Source organism: Anolis sagrei, chromosome 3 (assembly GCF_037176765.1).
Source record: "Anolis sagrei isolate rAnoSag1 chromosome 3, rAnoSag1.mat, whole genome shotgun sequence".
NCBI lineage: Eukaryota > Metazoa > Chordata > Lepidosauria > Squamata > Dactyloidae > Anolis > Anolis sagrei.
The window spans coordinates 79,561,020-79,583,045 of NC_090023.1; the positions used below are offsets into that span (position 1 = coordinate 79,561,020).

General features: G+C 40.6%; 1 protein-coding gene across 1 annotated transcript in view; it reads right to left on the minus strand.

The window, feature by feature from the left end:
• Positions 1–2,584: 2,584 nt before the first annotated feature.
• The window catches only part of TSPAN7 (tetraspanin 7), a 101,027-nt gene continuing 81,585 nt past the window's right edge, over positions 2,585–22,026 (minus strand). The window contains exons 5-8 of the mRNA XM_060770174.2: positions 20,078–20,233; positions 13,766–13,849; positions 4,175–4,247; positions 2,585–3,670 (exon numbers count right to left, since the gene is read on the minus strand). Of these exons, the coding sequence (XP_060626157.1) occupies positions 4,179–4,247; positions 13,766–13,849; positions 20,078–20,233 (309 nt within the window). The 3' untranslated portion in view covers positions 2,585–3,670; positions 4,175–4,178. The remainder of the gene's footprint in view (positions 3,671–4,174; positions 4,248–13,765; positions 13,850–20,077; positions 20,234–22,026) is intronic.

The window sequence follows — 22,026 nt, forward strand, 5'->3', positions numbered from 1 at the left end:
TTGAAAGCACATAACAGCAATAAATCTAGGTGTACACTGGTTGTATGCATCATTACATTGCAAAGTACTACTGACTGCTTGCATTTCATGTAAAGGAACCTTAATTTGTATATATCCAAATGGACACATGAGAAATAGATCAACACCATACATAAATTCATGAGTGCAGATATACAGTTGGAGTGTGAACAAATGAGGCAGCATTGCACAGTTCATTTTTGAGAGCTTTCACTGACTTCGCAGTCTTGAGCAAAGTAGCATTTTTACACCTCTCCAGACTTGATATTTGAACCTGCATACTTCATTTCAAGCACCGGAGTCACACACAGTAAGGCTTGCAGAGTATTTCTGGTTAAAAGGTTCCTGATTGAAAACATATTTGGTTAAAATGTGCAGAATTGGGCAGGTAGGTAAGTCACAGAATGCACAAAAACACGCTCGGTCAATAAGGAAAGATGCATACATTAGTTAAATTGCTTATTTATGTGCACAAATTAAGGAAAATGAGTTAAGGTTATGTGAATTTCAGTTTATGAAGAAAAAACCTTCTAGAGCAGTGGTGTGTAACGTCTCTGCTACCATTCTGTCGAAATGTCAACAACTGTCTAATGGCACAGAAAAAGGTTGTATCTAGCAAGCCCAACCAGAGTTTCAGTTTAGCTTGAAAATTCGAGGTTGGGAAGAGGTTGGCTGGAGTGAGAGGATAATATTTTCCTGATCAAACTCTTCACAGTGCCAAAACCTAAAAAACCTTTTTATTTAGGCAGGCTTTTAGAGATGAAGGTTTTAAATATCAGTTCAGGAAGGCCCGTACCCAGGATTTTGATATGGGGGGGGGGGCTGAGTCTGAGTGAAAGAGGGTCTACCCTAACAAACCTTTTGTATCATTACCCCAATACCCCCATGCATATGGGATATATTGAGCATGGTGATCAGATCATGATATGAATAAATATAACAGTTTAAATAATGTACCAGTAAGGCCTTCTTGCGGAACACCCCGAGAATTTGGGGGGGGGGGCTAAAGCCCCCCCCAAGCCCCCCTCCCTGGCTACATGCCTGAGTTCAGGGGATGCTATGGCTTTTTGTTTTAATGGTTTTTAACTGGGATTTTTAATAGTGTTTTTATTTAATCCTGTTTTAATATTTGCATATTTGTATATTTTAAACATTTATGATGGTGCTTTATGTTAAGCCACTTTGAGTCCCCTTCGGGGGAAGTAAAGGGTAAAGGTTGTCCCCTGACATTAAGTCCAGTCATGTCCAACTCTGGGGGTTGGTGCTCATCTCCATTTCTAAGCCGAAGAGCCAGCATTGTCTGTAGACACCTTCAAGGTCATGTGGCCGGCATGACTGCATGGAGTGCCGTTAGCTTTCCGCCGGAGTGGTACCTATTGATCTTCTCACATTTGCATGTTTTCGAACCTCTAGGTTGGCAGAAGCTCCCTGGATTTGAACCTGTGACCTTTCGGTCAATAAGTTCAGCAGGTTAGTAGTTTAACCCACTGCACCACCGGGGTAGGGTATAAATAAATATAATGATAATAATGATAATCATCATCATCATCATCATCACTATCAGGTAAGATTTTACACCACTGAGCAGTTAAATCTGCTTTCAATAGAACATATACCTTGGGAGTCAGTATTCTCATTAACCTCATTCTGGGAGGAGGACACTCCAGTTTAGGGACCCTCTTCACCAGTCAAGGGATCTAGCATGTGGGCCATGGAATAGATTGATTACATCTATGGTGCAATGGGTTAAACCCTTGTGCTGGCAGGATTGCTGACTGACAGGTGTATGTGTGGCCTGCAGGCCCAAAGAGCCCATGACTGCTAGGGCGTGCAGCTGAGTGCCGAACACCAAGTGCTTAGTAAGAGGTGCTCTGTGCTCCACCCGGCACTCAGCACTCAGCTGCAATCCCGGGAAGTCATGGGTGCTTTGAGTCTGCAGGCCATGCATCCACACTCTTAAAAAGAGTCTCTTTTCAAGTTACTGTGTGCTGAAAAGTATGGGGTTTTCAAATGAGCTTGCTATCCATTTAAAGATATAATGGAGCCTGAAAAAAGCCAAGGACTGCAAAAGCAGCATCAATGAGCCACAGACTGCATTTTGCCTATCCAGATTCAGAGACAGAGGTTTATCCCACCAACTCTAATAACTCAAATAAATGCTGGAGAGAGCTTGAGGATCACTGAAATGGTGACATCCTCTAGCCCTAAAACTGAGGGGAAGGAGAGCATGGGAAGGCTGCCCATTGCCGGCAATGGGACGAAAATCAGGCAAGCAAACGGTTACCGTTCCCACTTTCCCTTTGTTTCACTGATATTTCTATAACAGAGGGGATGTACTGTTTCATGCCATCTGAATGGGAGGTACGAAATGGAAACACAAAATAAATGAGTGACACAAATACCAGGCCCATGATTACTATCCACAGTTTTAAAATATTGAAACAATCCTAAAAAGCAAAATCTTGATTCCACCATTTTGCGTAAACAGCACTGTTTTACAATGCTGAGAAAACAAATGTATCTCAAAGAAGTTGGACTAAAAAATAAAGAGGAAGGCCAGTAGAAATCCGTAATGGTTCCATTTATTAATATGTATATCACAAATACTCACAATATCGATGCATTCTTGCTGGCATGCTAGACAGAGGCCTTATTAAAAAATTCCTATTTTTTTAAAAAGGTCTTAAACTTTTGCTCCCCTCCCCCCCAACCACCCCAGATATTCCACACTCTCTTTTTTATTTAAAGTTTGGTTGATTTGATAATGTATTTGGTGGCAACTTCAATGTAAAAGGAGAATAAAAGAGAGAGAAAAGCAGTAGAAAGTTGCACCACAGCACAATTTGATTAATCCATAATGGACTAATAAAAAGGAAGTGGATCTACAGGCTTCACAGTAAGCAAACAACACAGCTTTAGTAACAATATTACACAGGTTCAGGTTCAGAGGCAAAATGCACTAGACAAAGGCCAACTGGTAAACGCACAGGATATACAACATTGATTAAAAATCCAAGATGCAGCAGAACATCAAAAGAACAATTTCCCTCAAGCAAATTTTGGACATTTTTTTTCAAGTATTTCATCCTGTAACAAATTTCTTCTTGTTTGGGCAGATTTTAGGTGGGGTGGGAGAGAAGTAGGCAGACTGGGAAAAAAAAACACCTTAGTAACGCAGTAAAGAAAATCAAGAAATTAAAAATTTAATAAACCAAAATAATATTTTATATTTATATATATATATATTTGTATACAAGTTTAATATGGATGTGTGCGACATTTATTAACCATTGTGAAAGGCTAATTACGCCTCCAGTCACTACATGCACAGCCCAGTCATTGCTGTTAATGGATTACCTCTGTTAACTTTACAATGCAACTACAGTCTGACCAAGAACATACATATAGTGCCATCGTATGCAAAGCCTTCAGGATGGAGTGTACAGTACTGGATGCTGAATGGTTCAGGCTACTTCTGTGGCACGACAGTACTTCACGGAATGGTACACTACGCATGGTACAGAGTTTAGAAGGTGACGGCTTTCAGGTGAGTGTATGTGTAGTTGTGTATGTGTGCTCTAACATTCTTAAGAAGTCTTCCAAGAATTACCCAGTTCCTGATTGAAAACAGGTGCGGCTGTAGTTCACACGCCTGGAAAAATACAGAACAGGGAAGGGAAAAGTATGAAAAAAAAGTTACAGCGATAATTCTAGTGGCTGCATCCAATAGAAAGAAAGAGATCTCTCCACTGGATATAATAGACACAAAATTTCAGGCATATAAATAACCAGACGACCAATACTCAATGCTATTACAATTTACTGGAGAGTTTAGATACATAGAACACTTGAGCAATGATAGCTGAGTGCATCTGAGTAAGCAGACATAGTTTACGAAACCTGATGCCAAAAACTTTGTTCTCTCAGTCTCATTGTGCAAAAAGATACATATCTTGGATTTTAAAACTTAAATCACACACACATACACACCTCCAGCACTTTCTTTTGCAGAGGAACCACACTAATAGCCATGTTTTGAGCTACATTTTGCATTTCGTCTGTGCGCAAACTCTATTTACTCAGTCTAAAAAGAGGGAGACAAGGCTTTCAGTTCATTTGGGAAGAGCATCCTGGATATAGCCATAAACACACCTACCTTGTTACACCATCTCATACTGATTGGCGGTAATAAATCGTGACAAACAGCATGCCAACAGCATTCCGATTAACTGTGAGAAGGAAAGAGAGAATATTCAAAGGTATAATCCAGCAATAGTTAGAAATCCACACTAACTTCACAGAGAAGCCTTTAGAATTGTTTAAATTCATTGAAATACCCCCAAAACACAAATATTATATACTTAAGGAATGATGAGATTGCTCTTGGCTCATCCTCACCTTTTAGCTACTGCATCTCCCCTGCAAGGCTTCTTTCTCGCCAATGGAGAGCAGGGGGTGTGGCAGAAAAGTATCAAGTTACATCCTTATAGATGGAAACATTAATGGATGCTATCAGTGCTGTGTGTTTGTCTTTAGAAACCCAGTTGTAGGTGTCAGTACCAACCTATCCCTGACCCCAGCTGAAAGGTAAGTTAGGTATGTGTGTCTGTGTGAAGGCAAAGCCATAGTATACTTTGACTTGGCAGAACTTCATGCTACATTTTATTGATATAGGATGTGTTCCCTCTTAAACATACAGGAGCCCCGACTTAAAACACTCTATCTTGGTGTGGCAACAAAACCCAGACTCAGTCAGTTTTCAGATATTTATAAGTAGGTACCCCTAGCTACCTATGCGATCATTTCTGCTTTTAACTGGAAACAGCTCTTTTAAAAGTATTTTTAGCACACTGTGCAGGTTAAAGCATTGGCTCCAAACATATGGGTCCCCAGGGGTTTTGGTCTACAATTTCCAGAAATCCCAGCCAGTTTACCAGCTGTTGGGATTTCTGGGAGTTGAAGGCCAAAACATCTGGGGACCCACAGGTTGAGAACCACTGGGTTAAAGGTTTGGCTTTTGCCTGCATTGCCAACACTTGCCATTGCCAAACACTGGAAGTCAGCATTCTTAGCAAAGGAGGATGGTGACATTTGTTTATAGCATCCACAGTCACTCCAGATGAAATATTCTGATTTGTTCAGTCAATTCTTAGAATATCTGAAATTATGGGATCATGAAAATTGCTTGGCACAATTGTGTAACTTGGTTGTGGGATTTATAAGAGTTCAGGAAAATGTTGCTGTATGCATTGTATTTTACTTGGATGCATGTGAGTCTCAATTAGATTAATTTTCCAAAGTGTCTCAGTACTGTGTTTCATCCTACACTCCATCTGTCCAATCTGGCACCTCAAAGTATGGGAGACTCTTGATTGCCACGACATATTGCCTTTCGCAGTTCCCAACGCGGGCTGCCTTCCTTTAGTCTAGCACATCACAAATCCCTCATGCTGCTCCTTTGGGTGATTCCTTAATTGATTTCATAAATGGCCTTGAAGCCCACTGGTTACCATCCTTCTAAACAGGCAAGAAATTGGGTTCCTGTAGCAGTCCTTATAAGTACTGTAAACCTCCATACAATGGGAGAAAGATACTTATCCTCTATCACCTTCCACACCAGTGGTTCTCAACCTGGGGTCTCCAGATGTTTTGGCCTTTAACTCCCAGAAATCCTAACAGCTGGTAAACTGGCTGGGATTTCTGGGAGTTGTAGGCCAAAAACATCTGGGGACCCCAGGTTTAGAACCACTGTTCCACACTCTGACATTCTGCCACAATCATTCCCTTCTCAGTGTAGAATGCAGAAAGTTACCTTGCTCTATTTCTGTCATATGAGCTGGGCATTTTGTGCATGACCATGCCCCCAGCAAGGTAGTAGTTATATTGAGTGGGGATTCCTGTGGCTGAAAGTTGGGGTTTAGAAGACAGAAAAGGCCAGGCACTTTTCTATTGACTCACATGCGACTCACTTCAGCCATATGGACATTCAGACTTGAGGGATGGAACAGCTGGTATCTGTTGGCTCACAACAAACATATCTCCACAGCATTTGGAACATAATTGGAGAGTATTTTGCTGCTTACTAAGAGATCCAATTATCGTGAGTGCAACTGGCACCCACTCTTCTCTCCTCCTCAAATCAAAGAAATATGGGATTTCAAATTTCTGTGTTCCAAAGACAAAAATGTACCCATAACAGCAGAGCCTCAGGATCCTTTTTGGACAACTGCACCCTACTAATTTATACCAGCTTCCCCCCTCCCATCATGGAATAACCTATTAGAAAAAAAGAATTAATCACCTAGGTGAAGTGGGTTTTTTAAAACAAGATTCGATGCTAGACAAATAATCAAGAAATAATGTGGCAGTCTTACTTTGTCGGCCGAAAAATTTAAAGAGTATTTCTTTCATCCTAACTATCTCGGTGTCACCTTATATCGAACACTAACAATTAGGAGACACTACATGAAGACCAAGCACAAAGTAGCTGCATGCAATAACATTCCATGGAAACTTACTGGCAGAACATGGGAAGCAGACCCAAAATTAATAAGAATATCAGCTCTGGCCGTGTCTTACTCAACTGCTGAGTATGCCTGCCCTGTTTGGCACAAGTTTGTCCATATGAAGCAGGTGAACATAGCACCGAATGAAACATGCAGAATAATCACAGGATGTCTTAAACCTACACCTGTTGATAAACTCTACAAGCTAGCTGGCATTGCCCCCCCCCCCCAATGTGTGGCAGGAAGTTACTGCTAACTGTGAGAGAAATAAGTTTGAACACTGTGAAAGCCATCCTCTGCGTGGCTATCAGCCTCCTCCCAGTAGACACAAATCAAGAAAAAGCTTCATGAGAACCACCATTCCTCTTAACATTCCCCAGCAACAGCAAGAGTATCCCTCTGAGCAGCTAAACCAGGAACTCCCATATGGATGGCCCACCACAAGGGTCTGCCTCCAGGAGCAAACCAAGAATGGGCAATGTGGAAGTCCCTGAACAGACGTAGAAGCTGAATGAGCAAATCAAAAGACAACCTGCCAAAATGGCACTACCTAAAAGAATCCTCCACCTTGTGAGACTGTGGAGCAGAACAAACAACTCTGCATATGTATGCTTGTCCACAATGCTCTGCCTCATAAACAGAGGAAGAACTAGGTTCTTGTGGGTTTTTTCGGGCTATAGAGCCATGTTCTAGAGGCATTTCTCCTGACGTTTCGCAAGCATCCTCAGAGGTAGTGAGGAAGAACTGTTTAAAGCTACAGACAATGCAGTCGCTGTTGCTTGTTTTGGTCAAAAATTACTTAACCGATTGTGTTCAGTTTTATACTTATTTACGCAATGCTTTTTGACATGAAATAAATAAACAAACAAACAATTGGCAATGGAGCTGTGTCTATGTGTAGGCAGCTGTTTTATTTTATTTCTATAGAGCAGATTAATGTTGAAACATCCTTCTTAAACCTTCCTCCGTGACTGATTTCAAGCTGAGACCCTGGTTCCAATTTTATGCAGGTCTTACTGTTGTTAACAATATGATATAAGATACTCGATGTCAAGTAATTTGTTTGTTGTTGACCTCACATAGTCAATGTACAAATTGGCAATAAAAATGCAAACCAATAAAAGGATGCATGCAAAATACAAGACTACCACTCAGTAAAAATACATGGGTATTGTACATTGTAAAATTGATTTCCAATTCATTTACAAATACTCTGCCTACTTCAAATAAAAACAGGTCAACATTGCTGTAAATTGTACTATAATTTGGCCTTTTATTATAAATTACCTGGCTGTAATTCTTTCTCTCAGGGCTTGTATTAATGACCTTTTTAAGCAACTAACTACTCTTTGTTTCCTTACAATCCAATTTCCTAAAGGGCAGTTTTGGAATTAACAGGGAAAATGTCCATCCACACAACTTTGCTCAAAACACATATGCCTTTCTGCATTTTAGATCAGTCCATCCCAACCCCATCCAGCCAAACTAGCTGGAGAATATGGGATTTTTTGTTAAACACACATGGAGGGCAGAAGATTAATGAAAGATGACTAAAGATGTTACCTTTATCTGGAAACAAAATACTGCAGTTTATCCTTCTTTTCTATGAAAAATGACTACTAATATAAAGTTCTTTAAGCTAATAGCACTGGCACCAGATTAAAAACAAAACAAATGTCTCTCAAATGGGTTTGCACAGAGTTCTGCTCAACAAGAAAGATGCTGAATGCAATCTGTGCAGACACTCTGAGGCCTAAGATAGCTTTCCCAATTCTGCATTTTTTAAAAACTGTGCCATAGGGATTGGATGCTTTCATTCCTTGCCTTTTTCCCCCACTTCAAAAAGCCTGCATTTATACAAGCAGAACATTCTTTAAGTAATCCTGCAAAGAGCAGCAGAAAACAGTCAGCTGTGAAAGAGCAAAAACCAAAGATGGTTTCTTTATGGCAGATTAACTGCCTCTAAAGTAAAAGACATGGCGCTGTTTGATGTGTCCCCTGTGTTATTGATTGCTATGAAAATACTCTCAATGTTACTTGGAGCAAAGACAAAGATTAAATAAGAGAAAAAAGTACTCTGTTGTCATAAGCACAGCATATACTGTTGCACTGCACCATCTTTAACAGAGAAGAAAGTGGTTAAAGATACTCCCCATATGCATAGCAACATGCTACAGAAAACCCAGTTTCTGGAAAAACAAACCATGCTCTCTGAAAAGCTGGCTAGAACGTGAAATAGCTATTGTTAGTGTGCTAAGAAGTGCATACAGCTCATTGAAGTGAGGCTGCCCTTTTACAGGACATGGTCTGGAGTCACATGATGTAGTTCCACTGCTAAAGATAAATAGATATAAATTTGGTCAGCAGTTCAATGGAGGCCACGTGTAGCCATACACATATAGAATCACAGAATTGGAAGAGACCTCGTGGGCCATCCAGTCCAACCCCCTGCCAAGAAGCAGAAAAATTGCATTCAAAGCACTTGTACTGGGGAAATGTTATTTGATTTATGGGTTGTATATTAGAGTATAAGGTAAAGAGGTCTTGGGAGTGGGAAGAGAATGGAATAATGGAGTGAATGTAGATTGGTGGGATGTTTGAGAAGATTTTCATTAGACTTCCAAATGATAGCTGAGAGGATTTGAGTTAGATTTGAGTTAGAGCAAGGTTAGTGTGAGAGAATCAAAGTTGCGTTGAGTGGTTGGTAAGGATCAGAGTTAGCTTGAAAGGAGTGTGTAAGAAAGTGTGTCTGGTGTTTTAAATGCAATACATTAATCTATCATGTTGTGTTTTGGCCTCTGGAAACCGTATCTGCTTGAGAGCTTGGATTCCAGCAAGGTGTCTCTGGTAGCAACGCTCAATATAGAGGAGTGATGTCCATGGCGGATAGAGGTTGCAGAAATCTTCATGGGGCATTGAACCTGTCATTACGGCCATGTGGTACAACTGTAGACTTGTCCTGTCTACATATTTATCCTAATATATTTAGTTGTTGCTATCACCATCATCATTAGTTTTACCCTGCTTTCCCCTCAAAACCAGGACTACAGGATAACATCCCTACTGGCTGAGGATGATCGGGGGAAAATATGCCTTCAGATCCTATTCTCCCAAGTTCAGAGTTTTATTAAATCTAGCAGAATAATTTGGGCTGTACAATTACAAGCTAAAATGGCCACATTAAAAAAAAGGGGGGGGGTTGAAATAAGTCTTCACATTTGTATATTTCTAGGACCCTCTTAATTCGACATATAAAGAAGTGGGTGGTTGACTTACCTGCTACCCTTCCTAGTTAATAAGTAGTTAAGGTTCTAATTCCAAAGACTCCAGAACTGTTAACCAGTGCTACCATTATAGGCTGAAATTCACTAAAACAGTTGTGTATTTATGTATTGGATTTATACACAATTTTCTCCCAGAATGGGTTATTAATGGATAACTGCTATAGTTATATAGCTAGATATTATTTCCTAGCCAGGCTCCTCCAATTTCCATTTAATAGGCAGTAACCGCTGCAGTCGATGACAATCTGTTTCCTTGTTGATGGGAAAGCAGCTGACTGATGGTCTCATACCCTCCTGTAGGCAGATCTCCAGAGTGACAGACAGGAGTTGTCACCGTTCCCCTTGCACTGGGGATCACTAGCATGAAGACAAGTGGGAAAATCAGTCAACAACTTTCCAAGCAACAGAGGAATAGCCCCTATTGACTGCAGTAAGTGAGTACTGGAAGACTTTCACAGTCCCTATATGTCCCATAAACCAAGGAATATGTCAGAATCATGAATACAAACCAGTCAGGAACTTGTAACTTTAGGTTGACTGTAACATGTAATTCTGGCCTTAATTGTTAAAAACCAACTCTTTTATTCCTTCCAAGCAACTAAAACAGACAGTTTTGGTGTAGTTTTTTAAAACCTGGATGCTGCAAATCTGCCTGTGAACACATAATAAAGACTGTTTCTTGTGCTACAAAAAGAATGTCAGCAAACTTTTTATCCAACACTAGGCACGTGTCAGGGTCAGGTTAGGTTTATATAAGCAAACAAAAACAGTAACCTTCTGGAGAACACTTGAAAACTTCCTGCAAAATGCATCCAAGGATGATTTTTTTTCTTTCACAGCCCTCCCCCTTTCTTATGATTTCCATGCTTTTGTAACATACTGACAATTAGCAGGTGAGGCAAGTTTATCTGCTTTCCCATTTTGCTTGCTCTCTGTTTTACTGTCCATATACTTTTCAGTAAGGGATTCTGGAGGCAGCTGCTGATGAGCTTGCATGTTGTAAGCAGGTACACCCAACTACATAAAAGTCAGTTATGGTGATGTCAGATAGGAATCCTATTCTTTCTCACCCTTATCGCATTATTTATTGCATTATGAAATTGCGTATCTTCAGCCCTTCTTGGCAATCTTTCTACTGCACATGCTGCTTAGAAAAATGGGGGGGGGGGAGTGTGTGTGCAGGGATTGTGTGTGTGTGTCAGGAGTGACTTGAGAAACTGCAAGTCATTTCTGGTGTGAGATAATTGGTGATCTGCAAGGATGTTGCCCAGGGGATGCCCAGATGTTTTACCATGAAGGTATTTCTGTTACTTATTTCTGTGGGAGGTTTCTCTAGTGTCCACGTATAAGAAGCTGGCACTGACATATGGGAGCTCTCCCTGCTTCTCAGATTCAAACTGCCAATCTTTCAGTCAGCAGTGCTGCCGGCACAAGGGTTTAACCCATTGTGACCGTGGGGTAATGGGTGGGCGTAAAAGGACTTTGTAAAAAGAAGTTTCTTTGTCATGGGCTCTGGGTTCATCTATATATAGAATTAGTGTAGTTTGACTCCAATTTAACTGCCATGGCATAATGTGATAGACTCCTGGGAGTTGTTGTTTTGTGAGACACCAGCATTACTGGACAGAAGTGGCTAAACGACTTCTAAAACTACAGCCCTGATGATTCCATGGCAATGAGCCATGGCAATTAAAGTAGTGCCAAACTGCATTAAATCTACAGTATACATGCAACCTATGTCAGATGAGGTATGCCTGTTATTGTTGTTGTTCATTCGTTCAGTCGTCTCCGACTCTTCGTGACCTCATGGACCAGCCTACGCCAGAGCTCCCTGTCGGCCGTTACCACCCCCAGCTCCCTCAAGGTCAGTCCAGTCACTTCAAGGATGCCATCCATCCATCTTGCCCTTGGTCGGCCCCTCTTCCTTTTGCCTTCCACTTTCCCCAGCATAATGGTCTTCTCTAGGCTTTCCTGTCTCCTCATGATGTGGCCAAAGTACTTCAACTTTGTCTCTAGTATCTTTCCCTCCAGTGAGCAGTCGGGCTTTATTTCCTGGAGGATGGACTGGTTGGATCTTCTCGCGGTCCAAGGCACTCTCAGCACTTTCCTCCAACACCACAGCTCAAAAGCATCGATCTTCCTTCGCTCAGCCTTCCCTAAGGTCCAGCTCTCACATCCGTAAGTTACTACAGGGAATACCATGGCTTTGACTAGGCGGATCTTTGTTGCCAGTCTGATGTCTCTACTCTTCACTATTTTATCAAGACTGGACATTGCTCTCCTCCCAAGAAGTAAGCGTCTTCTGATTTCCTGGCTACAGTCTGCATCTGCAGTAATCTTTGCACCTAGAAATACAAAGTCTGTCACGGCCTCCACGGTTTCTCCCTCTATTTTCCAGTTGTCAATCATTCTTGTTGCCATAATCTTGGTTTTTTTGACGTTTAGCTGCAACCCGGCTTTTGCGCTTTCTTCTTTCACCTTGATTAGAAGGCTCCTCAGCTCCTCCTCGCTTTCGGCCATCAGAGTGGTGTCATCTGCATATCTGAGGTTGTTAAGGTTTCTTCCAGCAATTTTCACCCCAGCTTTGCATTCATCCAGCCCCGCACATCGCATGATGTGTTCTGCATACAAGTTAAAAAGGTTGGGTGAGAGGATGCAGCCTTGCCGTACGCCTTTCCCAATCTTGAACCAGTCTGTTGTTCCTTGGTCAGTTCTTACTGTTGCTACTTGGTCCTTGTACAGATTCCTCAGGAGAGAGACAAGGTGGCTTGGTATGCCCATCCCACCAAGAACTTGCCACAATTTATTATGATCCACACAGTCAAAGGCTTTAGAATAGTCAATGAAGCAGAAGTAGATGCTTTTCTGAAACTCCCTGCCTTTCTCCATTATCCAGCGGATATTGGCAATCTGGTCTCTCGTTCCTCTGCCTTTTCTAAACCCAGCTTGAACATCTGGCAACTCTCTCTCCATGTATTGCTGGAGTCTTCCTTGCAGGATCTTGAGCATTACCTTACTGGCATGAGAAATAAGGGCCACTGTACGGAAGTTTGAGCAGTCTTTCGCATTTCCCTTTTTTGGTATGGGGATATAAGTTGATTTTTTCCAGTCTGATGGCCATTCTTGTGTTTTCCATATTTGCTGGCAAATGGCATGCATCACCTTGACAGCATCATCTTTTTATTACATGTTATTACATGTATCTAATCACTCTCAAGCTCTGCCTTTTCAATCTTCCAGCTCTACACATTATGTTACAGTGATGACAGTATCAATTTAACATAATTTGGAGCTACACACATGCTTCTGACCTAATCATAGCAACAAACTGGAGTTAATTCCTCTTTGTTTATAACTAGAGAAATTAAATTAAGTAACAGAAATACTTTCTTGTAAAAATTCTCAAGGAAAATGGCATCAGCAACATATTCCTTTCCTGCTAACATTTAGGCACAGATTTTAAATAAAACACATTTTTATTTAGAGTAAATTTTAATTATTTGGGTTCCACCTAAAGCATTTAAGTTCTTAAGATTTCAAGCATATGAACCTACAAATGAGACACACTCGGGCATATGCTTTTGTTTTAATGTTTCTCTCAATTCGATATTTCCTTTCAGCAAAAGACAGCTCTGGGACGTGAAAAACCTATGCACACCATGGATCAACTATTTCGCATGTGAGTTGTTTACAGTCCATTTAATCCAGTGTTTTATTAGGTTAACCTTTATTTGACCCAAAGGTCGGGTGTTTTCTTTTCTTTCCTGGAGGCAGTCATTAGTTGAGTTGTAACTGATATTCCCAAAGAGAAACTCCATTTAAGTTGGAAAAAGAAAAATCAATGAACAGATGACCTAAGAACCAATGCACAGATTGAGACCTGTCCCTTAGTTTAATATTCCCCAAAGGCGAAGAATAAGCAAACACCATGCCTTCAAAAGTACAAAAACAGCATACCTGTGAGAATGCAATTCCAAAAGCCACTCCAGCAATGATTCCCATATTTGTCTCCATAAAACTGGTCACTAGATCGTAACAGCCCTGGGGAGAAAAAAAGCACCTAGTTACTCTTTGAAGGTGTATTCATTTGCCTGGGACTTAACACTTATTCGGCTAGGTTTACCATTCATATTCAACAACACAAAGTAACTAATAAGTAAGAGAATGATGCTGTAATAAGTAAATTTGATACCATTTAAAGCTTTATAATTTTAAAAGTTTACATTTTAGGGATTGGTTTACAATTTTAAACCTGAAAGTATCCAAGCACAGAAAAAAAATGCAAGCATAAAGTACCCAGAAGTAGGCAAAGCGATGGTTGAGTATTTAGATTGTACTATAATCACACCTGAGAGCCAACAAAGTTTAGTAATGGGTTGAGTAATGGACTACAAGTATGGTTTTAATTTCCCCTCCACCATGGAAATGAACTTAGACAAGCCCCTACACTACAACACTTTAGGAAAGAGTTTTAAAAACTTTTTCTCCAGCAGGTATTTTATAATGTTTAGACAGTAACCAGAACTGATTGCCGATCACTAAGCACTTTATTTCTTCATTCTGTGCATTCAGCTAGGCTGCTATATTGATTACATGGATCTTTTAACTGATTCTATTTTTAATAGAGGTGGTTTTATCCAATTTATATACCTGGTTTATGTAATATAGTATTGTTTTCATGCTGATGTATTTTATTTTATGTATTATGTATTTTATTATTTATGACATCTTTGTGTGCTATTTTGTAAGCCTCCCCAAGTCCCTAAGGGAGATGGTGGTGGGGTATAAAGTATTTATTATTATTAAATCAATCGGGTGACTTTGGGCAAGTCACACTCTCTCAGCCTCAGGCCAACTTCCTGTGAACAAATCTTGCCAAGACAACCTAATAATATGGTTACCTTAGGACTAAAATGATTTGAAGGCACATAGCAACAGCAATCATGGACAGAATGAGGCCAGGAGCAATGCTTGTAACCAATGGTTACCTTGGGACTGCCAAAAGGTTGAAGTTTCAGTATCAGTTTGGAACAAATCTTCACCAGACGTCATCTATGGTGGTGGGATTGGGGAAAAATACTTGTATTTTGATTGTTGAATTTTGAAGATTGTATGTTTCTCTCTCTGTGTGTATACATACAGTCGAGTCTCAGTTATCCAACATAGACAGGCAGAACGTTGGATAAGCGAAAATGTTGGATAATAAGGAGAGTTTAAGAAAAAGCCTATTAAATATCAAATTATGTTATGATGTTACAAATTAAGCACTAAAACATCCTGTTTTACAACAAATCAAAAGAAAAAAGCAGTTCAATACATGGTAACATATGTAGTAATTACTGTATTTACAAATTTAGCACTAAAACATTGCAATGTATTGAAACAGCTGTGGATTGGGGCGGGAGGCAGACTGTGTTGGATAATACAAAATGTTGGATGAGCAAAGGTTGGATAAGCGAGAATGCACTAACACTTTTCTTCATGCTACGTAATTGTTCCAATATTAATATTTTAAAAAGGAAAGCTGTTTTATTATCACTTGTCATGTATTCTTAAATTGAGAGCCGCAATACTTTATAAGGTAATGTTCCTTGTTTGTTTTGTAGTAAAATGTGTGTCTAAATTTATAACAACAGTTGAGTGACAGCAAAAATCTGCCTGGGCAATCCATGACCCACATTTTATATGTACTTAATCCATCTTTATCCCTCTTGACACATCAGCCTCCTTCTTTTGGATCAGTGTTCTTGTGTGGTCTTTGGTTTAATTTTCAAGATATGCACAGGAGGTCAACTTCTTGTGACGACAACCTCAGGCTTTTGTTTGATATAAATAATCACAGATGTAGGGATCTGACAAGAGTTAAAGGCGGGGATAGAGAAACCAAAGAAATTCTCCAGTTAGGACAGCTGACAGTCTCTGAAAGAGGCTGTAACTTGGTATTATACAACTAGCAGTCTAGAGGCCAAATCCAATTATGAGTGATATTCACTTGGCCAGGCCCGTAGCCAGGATTTCATTTCGGGGGGGGGGGGGGCTGAATTTTTTTTCAGGGGGGCTTTTGGGGGGGCTGAGTTTCGGGGGGGGGGCTGAGTCTGAGTGAAAGAGGGTCTAGCCTAGCAAACCTTTTGTATCATTACCCCAATACCCCCATGCATATGGGATATATTGAGTATGGTGATCAGATCATGATATGAATAGACATAACAGTTTAAATAATGCACCAGGAAGGCCTTTTCTCGAACCACCATGAGAATTTCGGGGGGGGGGGGGTGAAGCCCCTAAGCCCCCCCCCCCCCCCCGGCTACATGCCTGCACTTGGCCTATGCACTTTGGTCATACATGATATAGGAACTGACTTATGTTTCTAGCAGTGCTTTCAGTACAAGAGAAGTTGAGGCTTTCTAGATTAACTCATACCCAAATCCTGAACGTAAGCAATAAGGTATGGTGCAATGATTTAATCTTATTTTTTCCTGATGGATTATAGTAGGAATGGTAACTGGCCCTGTTTTCATTTTCTCTATCTGTCTCTCTATACCAGTGGTTCCCAACCTCTGTTCCATGAACCACCAGTGGTCCCCAAAAACTAAAATATGGTCTGTCACCTCACCATTACTACACCATTGCAACGAGGGCGACTAGTCTCGCAAAACCCTGCTGAAGCAATGTGGATGTCGGAAGGGGAGAGGCTGGCTATCCGTGAAAGGTGAGACAACAAGCCTCCTAATTGCTGCTTCTCCCCCTCCCCCTCCCCGCTCAGCAGAGCTGTTCCATGTGGTACCTGGAAAGGGGAGCACCTTGGTGTCTTCATGTTTAGGCCTGTCCCTGAGGTTATTTGGGGTTTTGATTCAGAAAATTGCATTTGATAGACCACAACAAGTCTAGATTATTAAACATGGTTTTTTGTGGGCGAGCAAATGGCGACTGCAGGATGGCATATGTTCTGTATCAGAAAGTAGAGCTGATGTGGTCTATCCAAGGCAATTTTCTGAATCAGCACCCCAAATAACCAAACCAAATCTAAAGTTGATGAAAAACTGATTCATTAGCCCTTTTGGTGCTAATATTGGAGAGAGGTCCCTGGTCAAAGTGGTCCTTGGTCAAAAGGGGGTTGGGAACCACTGCTCTACACACTATCCTGAGTTTTTAAGAGGTTAATGCTAATCTGGTACATCTGATATCCTGCTTGGTTTCTTGCTTGATTTCTCCCAGGGGAGAAGCAGCACCTTGCCTCCCGTTTTTAGCCATTAATTTCCCGACTAATGCCTCTGGCCAGGTCACACTGTACTTCTTTAGGAACTAAATGCTTTTTCTCATGAAAACCACAGGGACTTCTACAACATCATAGGCTCTACACATCAGGCCTGCACAAACTGGGTCCTCATGGTGTTTAGGCCTCCAACACAAAGAAGCCCTAGACAGCTTATCCAATGTTCAGGAATCATGGGAACTGAAGTCCAAAACAGGTTGTATAGATCTGTTCTACATCCATAAGAGTGATGGTCATCACCAATACAGCAATGGTGAGAAGCTACTCACAGTCAGAGGGCCAAATCCAAGCTCTGGAAAACTGGGGAGAAGTATATTTGGGTGGAGGTTGGGGCCAAAAATAAAAGTGTGAGACCCGAAACATCAGAATGATTCAGTTTACATCTCTTAGTATTAATACCTAAGCATTTAGGAAAGCATTTTAAACTTTTAGCTGGGATACCACCACACCAAATAACAACATCAAACAGAAAAAGGTGTGACCATTTGGAGAACTCTAGAGTGAGTTTCAGTTCTGAAATGAGAGGGATATCTGCTTCCTCTAGGATTAGTCACCAGGATTATTCGTTGGTGAGACAGGCAGCAAATTGTGAAAGAGATGGATCTTTTAACCAGATTCCCCTGGTTAAACCATTACTTTTAAGTAATAATGCTGCATCACTTCCAAGGAACTTCTGTGTCTTGGCATCTCACCTGCTAATGATCTGCCTTCATCCAGTTTGAAAAAGTTGGCTCAATTTATATTATTTAATATGTTGCCCATATATCTTTATACCATTATATATATATTTACTTCTGGTTAAAAAGGATCCCTTTTAAACCAAAGAACAAGTTTTCAAATTTGTACCAATAATCTGTAGAAGGTGCAAAATGTGAGGGATGTTGTGGGACTGAAAGTACCAGCAGCTTTAGCTAGCACCACCAAAACAAAGGAATGATAGAAATTAGAGTTCACTAACATTGAATAGGTCACCATTCAGTTCCCACCTGAGTCTAACATGTATACCAAAATGAACTGACAAAAAGTAGCACTGGCCATAACACATCACTCTTAGATGATGGCTTGCAAAATGCTCAAGAGTCTGTTCTTGCTGAGATAATATTTCTTCTCCTGCAAACCTTGGCAAGGACAAATAAACAGAAAAGAACTTTCGTTCATTTAAGGAAGACATAGTAGGGGGTAGGTGGGCTCATACATTGCATAAACCACAAGTGGCACAAAACCATGAAATCATATTTTCCACACATTTATTCATCTGGTTTGCTTTCACTCACAGTCGCTAAAACACCATGGCAGCACAAACCCTTTTTGGTTCAGGGTCAATTTTTGCTGTGTTCTGCCTGCAGCACTACAGCTTCAGTAACGCTATAACAGGTGCAGTAAACATACCTAATGAAGCATAGTGCTTATGTCAATCACCCCTATTTTCCCAGTCTAGGAAGGCTGTTAACATCCGGCACATGACACATCTTTCGCAAGACAAGTTGAAAAATAGAAATGGGGGGAGGGTGATGAGGACAGATGTGATGACTGACATAAATACTGAGGTAATCTGAATATACTTGCTGCCTTGTCAGATCTGTCTCTCAGGTAGAAATCTTCCATTAGAATGAGAATCACAAGTATAGGAAGATACCTCAAAAATTAATGGCCGAGCCTGATAATTGTGGCTTATAGGAAACAACTTTTTGGTGATGATACTGGGTTAATGTTATCTCTCAAATGGTGCCAGTAACTACACTGAAAAGGAATGATTGCTGCCAACTCTGGCCATGCCTACACAGGCCAAATAAAGTGGACTCATCTTACAACAGCTGAGAATCCCACATGATACACAACTGGTTTTGCAACTGAAGTGCGGCTTCCAGACACTAATCTGGTGCAAGGGGGAACTACTATTTAAAGGAACCTCAACAGTGATCCCAGTGTTTTTGAGCTGTGAAAGCTGGATTGGGTTGGATCCAGGCCTGTCCCGTGACCCCAAATCACATAGACATACCCCTGTGTTATCAGCTAGATGCAGCTCCCTGGCAGAGCCTTGTTGGTGCCATCACTTCTGCTGGTCACATGGCTGGACACCCTACCTGGGAACTGCATGTAGCTGGTGACACAGCAGCAGTGGTGACCCCAACCTTAACCTGACCAGTCATCTGGACACCAAAAGGGCTGAGGTGACACTGTATCTGGGGCAGCTCCAAAACGCAGTACTCCATATTGTTTTGTTACTTGTAAATGCAGCCTTTGTCAATGTCTACTTTCCAATACATTTCTCATTTTGTTTAAAGACAAACCATACAGGAGTACCCAAAGTGGATTTATATACCTGTTTTTTTTTCTTTATTCCACTTTCCGTGGATTTATATACCTGTTTTTTTTCTTTATTCCACTTTCAAACAGCTTAATCACAAAATATTTCTATCCCTGTCATGAAGACCTATGGGAATTGTTTTGATAAATGCTTATTAAAAAAAAGAAAGAAAAGGAACTACATTTTCAACCCTTTGCACTGGTTAAATTCAAAAGCAAATGTATTCATCCATCATGAGAACCAGGTTATGTCAGTGGATAGTATGACTACTAAAGAGCAGAAGACTGTTAGAAGAAAAGGAGATGACAACATTAATTCAGCTCCAAAAATAGGGTTGATTGCATCCCACTACAGAGGGATTCAAACTCTGACTTTTAAACCTAGGCTGTCAAAACCTGTCCCTGGGTATTTATTTATCATTTATTTATTTATGACATTTATATGTCTCCCTTCTCACCCCAAAGGGGACTCGGGGTGGCTTACATAATTGGCATTATTCCATGCCCAAACAACAGCAATTATGAAAAGTACTTAAAGCAATTAAACAATTTAAAACCTGCCAATGTGGCTTCCCCCAACCCTCATATTTTAGTTTGGTTTTATTTTAAATGTGTATTTATGAAAACAATTGCACATTTCAGATGAAAACACAACCTGCATGAGAAACGCACCCATCCCCAGCTCATACCTTCTGGTTGATTTTAGTAGGAGCAATGGTCATGTTACGGAGGTCCCCGGGATTACAGTCACTGGAGTTCATGCAACAGCTTGGTGGGATGCCATGTTCATTGAAATATGGGCTAGTGTTCCAGTTAGTGTAATTCTGGACTCCACAGCAACTCAGCTAAAAACAATGAAAAGGGATCACAGGGAGAAATCACAATGTTAAAAGTAAGAGCTGTTCCATGCACTTAATAATAGTAATAAAGGTTTATTTCTATCCCACCCCTCTTTCCAGGGGACTTGAGGTGGCTTACAACATAGATAATACAATAAAGTTCAGCACAGTAAAATAAAATACATAAAATGAAATAAACAATTCACAATACATCAAATCAACATAACACATGAAATACAGTATAATCAAAAAACAAAATCAGCAATGAAATTATAACCAATAGATTAAAACATAGTCATTCCTATAAGCTAAAAAGGCATTGCTATCGAGATAGACTTCAACTCAAAAAATACTGAGTACATTTTTTTAAAAAAATATCAAAACAACCACAAATGGAGAGGAAAAAACCTTTTTTTCCCCCTGAATATAGTGTCATGATTACTATAGCATTATTAATATGTGCAACACATAACAGAGCAGGAAACAGAGCAGGGAGCACACAACTCCTCTGCTGCACCAGCTCCACTGGCTGCCAGTTTGCTACCGGGCCCAATTCAAAGTGCTGGCTTTAGCCTATAAAGCCCTAAACAGTTCTGGCCCAGCCTACCTATCTGAACGCATCTCTTTCTATGAACCCTCCAGGAAGTTAAGATCATCTGAGGAGGCCCTGCTCTCAATCCTGTCTGTTTCGCAAGCATGATTGGCGGGGACGAGAGACAGGGCCTTCTCTGTGGTGGCCCCTTGGCTGTGGAACTCCCTGCCTAGGGATATTAGATCAGCCCCCTCCCTCCTGACCTTTCGTAAGAGAGTGAAAACCTGGCTCTTCGAGCAGGCATTCGGAACCCTTGAATAGTCAAGCTTGAGATGGAGAATGACCCAGGAACGGCCAAGACGATGAAACGGATGAGGATTGGATTGAGAGGATATAGCTCTTTTTAAATTGTCTTTTTTGTCTAAATGCACTTGTTTTTGCTTTTGTATTGTATTGATGGCATCGAATTGTGCCGATATGTAGACCGCCCTGAGTCGCATGCGGGCTGATATGGGCGGGATATAAGTGATGTAAATAAATAATAAATAATAGCCTATAAATGTGGGTATCCCACTTTTAAACTTCAATGTGTGAATTCTGCCTCCCAGAATCAGGATTGCCGCTATTGGTTCTATGATTCTATTATGAAAGACTAAATTTTACAAGAAAACTGCAGAAACTTCACTGGAACAACCACTTCTTAATAATGTGGATCCAGGAATTCCTTTTCCTCCAAAAGTCTCTGAGCTGTAGGCAAAGCCTGAAGAAATTACCTTTACAACAGTTCAGCTCCCAGAATCCTTTGTGAGAGCACTACTCAAAAAAGGAGCTTTACTAAGCTCTGGCTGGAGGACAGAACAAGAAACAGGCATATATCTAATTTTAAAGAAATTAAGTGGTATCCTAGGCAATTCTGGATTCATGATATCCTCTAAGTAATAGAAGCAGTAATAAAGGCAAAAATATGGAAGCAAATATTTATGGGTAAATGCAATCTCACACACATTCCTATGTTTTGTGCCATGCTGTAATGCGATCTACTGAAATTCCAAAGTTTATTGCCCCTGATTTAAATATGCATGTAAGCTAATGAGTTGTCCACCATTTCTGAAGGTGTTTGGGTCACATATGTCTGACCACATATTTGGAAGGGTATAAAAGGGGGATGCATCCTTTTGTTCTCCCCATTTGCCCAGTTCATCTATTTTGTTTTGCTACTTTTTGGGATATAACTGCTTTGGGAAGATGAGGCCTGTTGCTATCCATT